The sequence below is a fragment of the Cucumis sativus genome, chromosome 4 (genome assembly GCF_000004075.3).
Source record: "Cucumis sativus cultivar 9930 chromosome 4, Cucumber_9930_V3, whole genome shotgun sequence".
NCBI classification, from domain to species: domain Eukaryota; kingdom Viridiplantae; phylum Streptophyta; class Magnoliopsida; order Cucurbitales; family Cucurbitaceae; genus Cucumis; species Cucumis sativus.
Window position 1 is genome coordinate 9,080,753 of NC_026658.2, and position 9,473 is coordinate 9,090,225.

The following is a 9,473-nucleotide window of genomic DNA, read 5'->3' on the forward strand; positions in this document are numbered from 1 at the left end:
TTAAATAGAAACAAAATTCATTGATATATTATAACAGACAATTGCTCAAGATACAAAGATCACGATGCAAAGATGCAAAGATACAAAGTGAATACTTAGAACCAGAGATCAAAGGATCAGTAGGTGCACCTACGCATCTCAACTAGGTTGACACCCCATTCATATCCGTGTACAAGATGAATTTTTTTCTACAACAATCTTAGTTACAATGAAGAAATAGTCACACTCCAACTGGGACAAATATCTTGAATAGAATAGCCATCGAACAACTTTGATTGAGTGCACCAGAAAAATGCTAGCAAACGAGCTGACCCAAACCAATCTGACCAATCTATTGTCTTATTGTGGAAGACTCCTTGGTTATGCTCAAACCAAATTTCTGAGATCAAGACTTTAACTGCATTGGCCCAAAGGATTCGTGCTTAAAGAGACAAAGATGGCACAGTTAGAATGTGTGAAATGTTGCTGCTTATGTTCTATCCAAAAACCCACTGGAGATTGAAATATGACAATAACTTCCTCCAACAATTGTGGAATAAGAGAAATAAAAAAATACATGTTGGAAGCCTTCACCATTTGCTAAACATAAATGACAAATGGCGGGGGATAGGTAATGAGATTGGAATTGATGTTGTAAGGACTCAGAACAATTAAGTCACCCTAAACCCTAAACCGTTTTCATGTTTCCCGATCCCATTTTTGTTCCATCCTCGGTTTCTTACACATTACAATACTCCTTAGACTCCCTGTAATTTTGATTACATTCCAGCTCCCCAAACAGTCCCAAAGATGGCAACTATAAACCAAGATCCAACCTTCAACAGCATTTAAGCAAATATCTAAAACTAGAAGACCTGCTCCCTAAACAGTCCCAAAGATAGCGGCCATAAACCAAGATCTAACCTTCAATTGCATTTCAGCAATACCTAAAAGCACAAGAGTTGCAGCCCGCAATACAAAATGGCCAGGAAAAGAAAACAGAAAGCCTCCACACTTATCATGCACGAGTCTTCTCAAAATCTAACCAAGTCCATGAAACCTACCATTTACCAAGCAGGAACTTGGTCATTAAATATATATAACACTTGGGCTATGCAAAACCACACAAAGTGATGATAAGAAACATGTATTATTATCATTCATGAGGAATAGTGCCGTATTTAATGGCAACGATCTTGCATCAAGTATCATCATTTTCTTGCTGGCATCTAGAGAGTCCTTTAACTTCTTAAACTTTTGAGTTATTCTAGAAAGACTGGAGTTAACCATGTCCAAGATTTAAGAATTAGCGTAGAGTCAGATCTCAAAGTTTCAGCTCCATTTGTTAGGTATTGAAAGAAAAAAGGGCAGAACTACAAAATACATGTAATATTACTAGTATGATTAGGACTTCAAATTCAACAGTGGGGTGTGTAAAGAAGCTTCTCTTCGTATCTAAATATGAAATCCAGAGATATATTCCATGTACTATGATGTATCAATCACATGATCTGGTGTAAATCCACCAGCTATTACTTGATCCACAAACCCACATAAACAATTGATCTTCAGTTGGTCAAGTAATGGACATAAGATGACTAAAAATCGTTCAGCTTGGAGTAGAAAAACTGATCTTCAGTTGGCGAGTCCTGAACATAAGATGACTAAAAAACTGGTTGGATGTCAATAAACCAAAATAGTGTGATCCTACAGATCATCTTTATTGGTCTCCATGTTAAAGATTATTCCTCCTATTCCTATACATCAAAACTTCACAAAGAAAACCCAAGAAGCGATGAGTTCATTATTTTTACAACCTCAATAAACATTATCGATTATTTGGAACAGGATAAAAGGCAACGGAGTACTTATTAGCTTCACAGTAGATCTTATCATCTTATGAAACTGAATTTGAACAACAGATGAAACTTAAAGGAGCAATGGGATTAATTACTAATTCAACAAATCAAGAACGATAAGGAAAAATAAACAAAAAAAATTCCACGAAAATCAATGTCATAAGATTTCCAGAAAGAACTAAATTACTAGAGAATCCGTATATATAATTCACATTGGAAACTGAATAACATAGCAGAAAGTTAAAATTCTTAAACACTTGACATTTACAACGTCAAATATGTCCGAAGCTAACAATTAAAAATAAACCAGTTATTGAATCTCCAAAGGAGCCAGCAAAAACATGTAGAAAAACTTATTGAACTACAGGATATCGACACCATCTCATGAAACCCAACATATATCCGAAACCCCTTTTCAGCGGAGGAATCAAAATCAGACAACCCAGTTCCCAAAAGTGCATAAGGATCACGAAATTCAATCGGATTCAGATGATCCGGAGCCAGATATACCCAGTTTCTCCATCTCAAGGCGCTCGAGGGCTTTCTGGTGAGCCCAAGTCTCAATTGTGAGATCAGGCTTGGCGTTGAGGCCAACGCCAAGAATCACAATAGTAAGAAAACTAGTAACATAACAAGGAAGCTCCCAATCCTCCCATTTACGGGACTGACCTGGTGGAAGCGGCGTCCGATTGAAAAGATAGCCCTTGGGGCGTTCCTCGTGGCCGGGACTGGTCCACCGGCTCCGTCCAGCGGCGGCTCCACCACGGGTACGGAGTGAAGAGAGAAGGCGGTGTCGGAGCATATTTCAGACACTAGTCGGCGTGGGCGAGGGCGTTTTGGGTTGATCCTTCGATTTCAGCGACTGTGCGGGCGATCCAGCGAGAGAGAAAGAGAGGGATTATTCAGTCGCGTTATACTGAGAACTTGTGGTCTATCGACAAGGCGAAACGTCGTCGTTTTGAGATTCTCGATTTACATTTTTTAGATAAATTGTACAAAAGGCCCCAACAAAAATGGTTCAAAATAAGTTTTCTCATTTTCCTTAAATCCTTTTGAGTTCGAATTACTAAAATACTAATCTTTTCTGCCTCTTTCACTTCTTCATTTTCTTTTTCTTTTTCATAGTTGTTATTGCAGGTTGCATGGTGGTCGATAACTATGTGTTGAGAGATCGTTGGAGGCTTCAATTTGTGGGCTTTTGCCAAAAACATGTATTAATGTAAATATAATTTGTTGTTATATTTTGTTATTTTGTTAGATTGTTAGGATCCTATGTTGTTAGATTTTTAGGATTATTGGTTATTGTTGGATATAAATACCACTTATACTTTACTCATCATATCAAAAATATACATGAAAAATTTAACATGGTATCAGAGCCTCGTCTCCAACCCATATGAAAAACCCATCAACAAACCCCCACCTTGAATCCTCCATTAAAACCTCGCATCTCCTACCAACATTTCAAAACCACATGTCAACTCGTTAACCGTTGTACATCATGAACCCACAGAAAACCCACCTGTCACACCATCCAATTAGAATCGTGTGCCACATACCCCACTCACCCACTCAACGAAAATCCATTTGAGCCCTTACTCACCGGAACCCCACCTCACCCCAAACCTGTCAAATCACATTCGTTGGTCAAACTCCCATACCCCACTCACCCCAAATACCCACAAGAAATCGACCACCCCACTCACCCCAAACCTACCTCATAGATCAAACCTTACCTCACCCCAAACATGTCAAAACCCACTCACCAGTTAAACTACGACATATACCCACCTCATGTACGCCCCACGTTCAAAATAGAAGGGTCCTCTTAAGGAAAGAGTTTTGGTTACTTCGTTTTGAAGTTCACATTCAAGTTATGTAACATGTGAAGTGTTAGACATTTGATATTGTAACACAAAGTGATGCTAGGCGAGGAAGAGTTTAGCTTTTCAAGAAAATATCTAATCTTGAGTTGAAAACTGGTTATGTGTTAAGTTTAAGGTTAGTGCATGGCCTTATGAGTTATAAGTTGATGCGTGTAAAGTGTTAAGTAGGAGTTGGCAACTAAGAAAGGTTTGGTGATGACTAATTAGATTAAAGGAATAATATAAATAAGATTGAAATGATTAATGAGAGTTATTATTTTGAGAATTTTGCTAAATGTTCAACTGCTTGTTGAGAAACACTAAGCAATAAGAAGAGACATGAAGCTAGATGTTCTAAAGAGAGGACTAACTTGCATAAATACAAGTTATTATGGCCTTTTAGGTAGAATAATGTGACCAAAATGCATAGTAAAAGTGTCAAAACGTGTAGCTTATGCTGTAAATGCATAAATATTTAAAAATAAACTTTACATAAGAGATATGCCTACTTTACTTTGTTTTTAGTGTCTAAACTCAAAATTATCAGCAAAAGACGAAGCTGGTGAAAGCAAATCGCAGAGGAACTCGTGCGAAAACTAGGCAAGAAGGCCACATCAGAACAGGAGAAGAGGTTCGCTAGAAGACAAAAGTGGCAGATGGAGTTGACATAACTTGACAAGATAGACAACTTTCAACATTGACATGTTCAGAAGATTAGATTTCTCACCTAAATCTACCTATAAAAAGGAACTTCATCCTTACCACTAAGAAGAGAGGCTAGACGTTTGAATGGACTAGCCCCTAGAGGCCCAATTGGGCCATCCACTCACCTGAAAATGTGGGTGGAACCATAGAGAGTTAATGGGAAGGAGTAGCCTTTCCATCGCCTGTAAAGTGTTCATTCCTCTACTTTGGTCAGTTGTAGAGTGAAAGCTTGAGAACTGAGTGAAGAAGAGCCCATCTCCCATTCCTCCTAACTTGTAATGTCACTTTTATTTCTTACTATTTTTTGTATTCCTTTACATTGTATTTCTTCATATTGTACAATGGTCGAAGACCTTCATTCTTTAATACAATGTATGTTTACACCTAACTCAATCTATCCATCTTTCTACTACCCATATGTCCTTGTATTGTTTGTACTGTAGGTTTATGATACATTATTGATAAGAAGCTTTACTTATAACTCTTATTGCATTAGTTGAGCTATTTTCATCAATTGGTCAGTGTATATCGCTAAGTACCCGAGAGGGCAAGTAACAAGGATATGGTTAACTCACACAAGGAAGAATTTTCTCCTTTGTTAGATAGTTTCCATCCTTTGTATCCTAAAAGGTGAACAAGTGTGGATAATAGGTGTCGAGATCAGGTTGTTGTCCTTAAACGCGAAGCTCTATAAGTTTTATAGGTAAACACTTCTAGATATACCTTGTTTGGCAGGGTTTAGTCATTTGGATCCTAAAAAGAGACTAAGTGTGGCATTCAATGACTTTGAGAGGAGCACACCTTAATCATAAGCTAGTTAATCAAGCTCTAACGCATTGAGGTGATCATATAACTTATTCACCTAGTATCATTAAACATTCCTCCACCCCCTTCTTTAATACAAGTTAGTTCACGTTTACACCATCTCAATCACCTGGTTATTCATTTTAGTGCTTGGACTTAATAGTTTCAATTATGTTTAATACAACTGTAATACGTCCTAGAGTCAAGTCCTTGCGTGTACACTCACTGTGACTCTCTGTATCACATGTTTTCATTCTAAGCGATGCTTCATCGACCATGATCATAGTCATGAGAAAGGCTCACAAAGTACCTCTTCATCGCATAATTTCTATGTTCTTGTTGAGTACAAGTTTTCCTACTACTTGCTCAAGTTCAAGCGAAACAATTGGTTTACCTAGGTGATCCAATGTCGAACGCAAAAAAATATTTTTAGATGTTAGTTATAGGGTTCACTCTTCATTTAGGCAAGTTGGAAGAATTAAAGAATAACAAATGTAAGAATTAGCTAATTACACAACGAAAGTATGCAAGATGACGTGAAGAGAAAGATAAAACAACACATCTAACTTGCACTAGGAAAAGAGGATAGTAATGTCCACGTGGTATCATTTGAATATGTAGGGAGATAACCTTGACGCAACATAACTTGCTAAGACACACTTGTGATTAACGCATGCTTCTCTCGAATGCATATGCCACACGTGACTGCTTTTCAGAGATTTATATGACCAAATATGGCTAGGCAAGCTATATGTCTAAAAGAAACCACTTATGCATCTTATAGTATTTCATAATTAAGGAATGGTATCTCTTGATAGTCACTGCCCACACTTGCCCTCCTTTCGAAACCTAAATGTTAGAAATACTCTCGCGGAGTGACAAAGTTCCTCTTCACGCGTGTTAATTATGTTCTAGCTATTTTCCAGCTCTCAGGTAGTTAGCAACTTATGCTAACCAAGCATTCACAAAAATACAATTAACACGTTAAAATGTATAAGCAACTTTTCTTATCATAAACAATTACCTACTCAAACAATTGATAACACATTGACTTGCAAAAGAGGAGAGATAATAGATTGAATGACTATAATGGATTGAACAACTATATTTATATAAAATTATCAAAGAATGTGAGTATAGGTTTATAAAGAATATGTACAATATGAGGTAAAAAATATAAATGAAAACAACAAAAATGGGAAGAAGAGAGAGTGGATTGCTGGTACAAGTTAGGAAATCAACAAAAATGATCTTTTTCTTCATCACGGCTGCACATTCTCCAAGTAGTTCACTCGAGCTTTCTCTCTCTCTCTCTCTACAGACTTTCTTTGGCCTATTCGACCCTTCTCAGACCCCTCTCTCTCTTCATGGAGACGAAGTGCTTATATATAGACTGCTTTTTGGTAGGAAAATTCTATTCTTCTGAATGTGTCGGTGTTGTCATCTGACCATGTGAGGTAACATCGTTCCAGCTACCATTCTTGTCTTCTTGTGAGCTTTCCTCGCTTGATGTTTTGGTTCCCCGCCTGAAGTTGTTAATAGCCAAGCGAGATCCATCGCGTAGCCCTTGTGTGAGATGTCATGTATGAGCTGCTCCTTTCTTCTATTTCCACTTGTCCAACATTTAAATATGATAACCGCGTAAAACATGAATGATATTTATGGAAGTTGTATTTCTAAATATTTATGCATTTACAACACAAGTCATGCATTTTGATCATCTCCTTATGCGTTTTAACCTCATTATTCTAATAAAAAGGGATATAATAACGGTCATTTTTTGTACGTTATCACCACCCTCATTAAATTATGTTTACAACGTGCTCTAGGGTGCACATAAGTAGATATAGTTTTATACTCTCATTCTTTTATATCTTTTTATTATTTTATTATTTTACATCGCTTAATTGAGAAGTGGACTCTAGAACTAAGCTTTGATATCAATTCCCTGTGTTTGACCCCTAATTCATCTAGGAAAACCAGTTTCACTTACACTTGGACAATCAATAGGAAAACTTGTAAAATGAGGACTTATTGGTGATAGAGGGTATTGAGAGCATAAGTAGATATAAGTAGATATAGTTTTATACTCTCATTCTTTTATATCTTTTTATTATTTTATTATTTTACATCGCTTAATTGAGAAGTGGACTCTAGAACTAAGCTTTGATATCAATTCCCTGTGTTTGACCCCTAATTCATCTAGGAAAACCAGTTTCACTTACACTTGGACAATCAATAGGAAAACTTGTAAAATGAGGACTTATTGGTGATAGAGGGTATTGAGAGCATTTTGCATGCAATGATTATATCCACTCGCATGGTGAGGATATCATGAAGAGCATTTTGATGCAATGATCCTAAATCAATGACACATCATGTGATCTACACTTGAAAGCTTATACCAACATACGCAACATCACTACTGAACCTATGTGGTCTAGAATCAATCACCATTACCAAATTTGTAGAGTTAACCAACTAGGTCAAATAGACGGCTTGGTTAAGTGTGATTGACTTGTAGAAACCCACAAACCAAACATACAAACAAACTACAACCAAGCGAAATAGATCAGGTTGCACAAGATTAACTTTTACCAGTGCTAAACCTTACTAGTATTGCACAACATACTCCACCCTAAGTCCCATGAAACACAACTCTCAATAAGTAAGGACTTAGTGTTGTGAGTGATTATCTAAATGAAAGAAGTTTTTTGAAAGCATGCTTTACGAGTCTTTATGTTGTTGTAAATACTTAATGTATTGTAATATGTTGTTATTTGAAAATAAAACTAGTTTCTCGATTGATGATTGTGATGCTTGTATGTGAGTAAATCATTAGCTTTATTTCTATTAATGTCCCAGCTATTATGTGTATAAGTAAAGGTGTTTGAGTAAACAACCTAAGCAACAAAAATGAACCAAGAAAACTCTCTTAAAGGATCCTGGTGAAAGGAATCCTAGGTCTAAGTGTTGGATGCTAGTAAAGTGAATCCCGACTTTATGCTACTTGATGCTGGTGAAACGAATCCCAAGTGTAGGTAAGGAAATAGTTCATGTTCTTGGTGGAAAGTAAAAATAAGAGCTAATGTGTGATTTATTTGTTTTATGAAACGAGGCATTGAGAGTCTGTTTATAAAAATGAAAATGAATTTATTGATTGAATTGTATATCCCAAAATGATTTCAAAATCATCACTCACTAAGTATTTGACTTGTAGTTTAAGTTTCCCTTCCTTGGGTATCAGGTGCAGAGGCCAATTAAAAAAGAAGGAAAAGTGAGCTACTACACGTGAGGCAAACAAGCTAGGCATTAGAAGTTGTGTTAGGCATGGAAGGCCTAAAGGTTATGCCTTAAGCTTTGTTGTAAAGAGAACATGTTTATTGTATTATAGAACGCACATGTTGCTAAGTTAATAAAAAGTTTATTTTCCATTGCATTGTGTTTGTCAAATTTAAGTTGATTTAAGCAATAAAGTTGAGGTTCAAGTTGCATTGAGATTGGTTCTTGAAGTATTTTCGCCTACTAGGCATTCAATGTGCTATCTTGCGAAGAGATATACGTTGAGTGTCTAGGTGGCACGTCTCCACTCGGTCTCATAAAGTGACTTTTGGAACGGGGTGTGACACCTCACCTCAAAACGCCTATGAAACTCTCATTCACCTATGAAACTCCCATTCTCATGATAACGAGCAGAAATGACCGTTATTATAGCAATTTTTAGTAGAATAATAGGAAATAAAACACCAAAGGGATGCTTAAAAGCATAAATACCTAAAAATAAGGCTTACATAAATGTATTCCTGTTTTACGCGTCTACCATGTCTAGATGTAGGACAAGTGGAAAAAAGCAAAGAGGAGCAATTCACACAAGACATCTTGTGCAAAGACAAGAAGATGGATCGCGTCAAGCGGCTAACAACCTCAAGTGATGAACCAAAACATCATGCGAGGAAAGCTCCCTAAAAGATAAAAATGGTAGTTGGAATGATGTGACTTCACATGGGGCGGATTACGACACTGACACATTTAGAGAAACAGAGTTTTCTCACCAAAAAAGCAGCCTATAATAAGCACTACATCTACACCAAGAAAAGGGGGAGAGTGGCCCAAATGGGCTCAGAGCATAAAGAGACCAGAGAGAGAGACTCAAGTGACGGGAGAAAATCATAGAGAGAGAAAGAGTTCGAATTAAACACCCGAAGATTAAACAACCATGATAAAAGGAAAGATTATTTGTTGTTTATCTCTTAACTTGTAA

At 36.8% G+C, this 9,473-nt stretch overlaps 1 protein-coding gene across 1 annotated transcript; it reads right to left on the minus strand.

Annotated features, from left to right (window-relative positions):
* Positions 1 to 1,978: 1,978 nt before the first annotated feature.
* Positions 1,979 to 2,775, minus strand: LOC101209235. Its single transcript, XM_004150717.3, has one exon. It carries the CDS (start codon positions 2,638 to 2,640, stop codon positions 2,314 to 2,316), a length of 327 nt encoding a protein of 108 aa, XP_004150765.1. The 5' UTR covers positions 2,641 to 2,775; the 3' UTR covers positions 1,979 to 2,313.
* Positions 2,776 to 9,473: the final 6,698 nt, after the last annotated feature.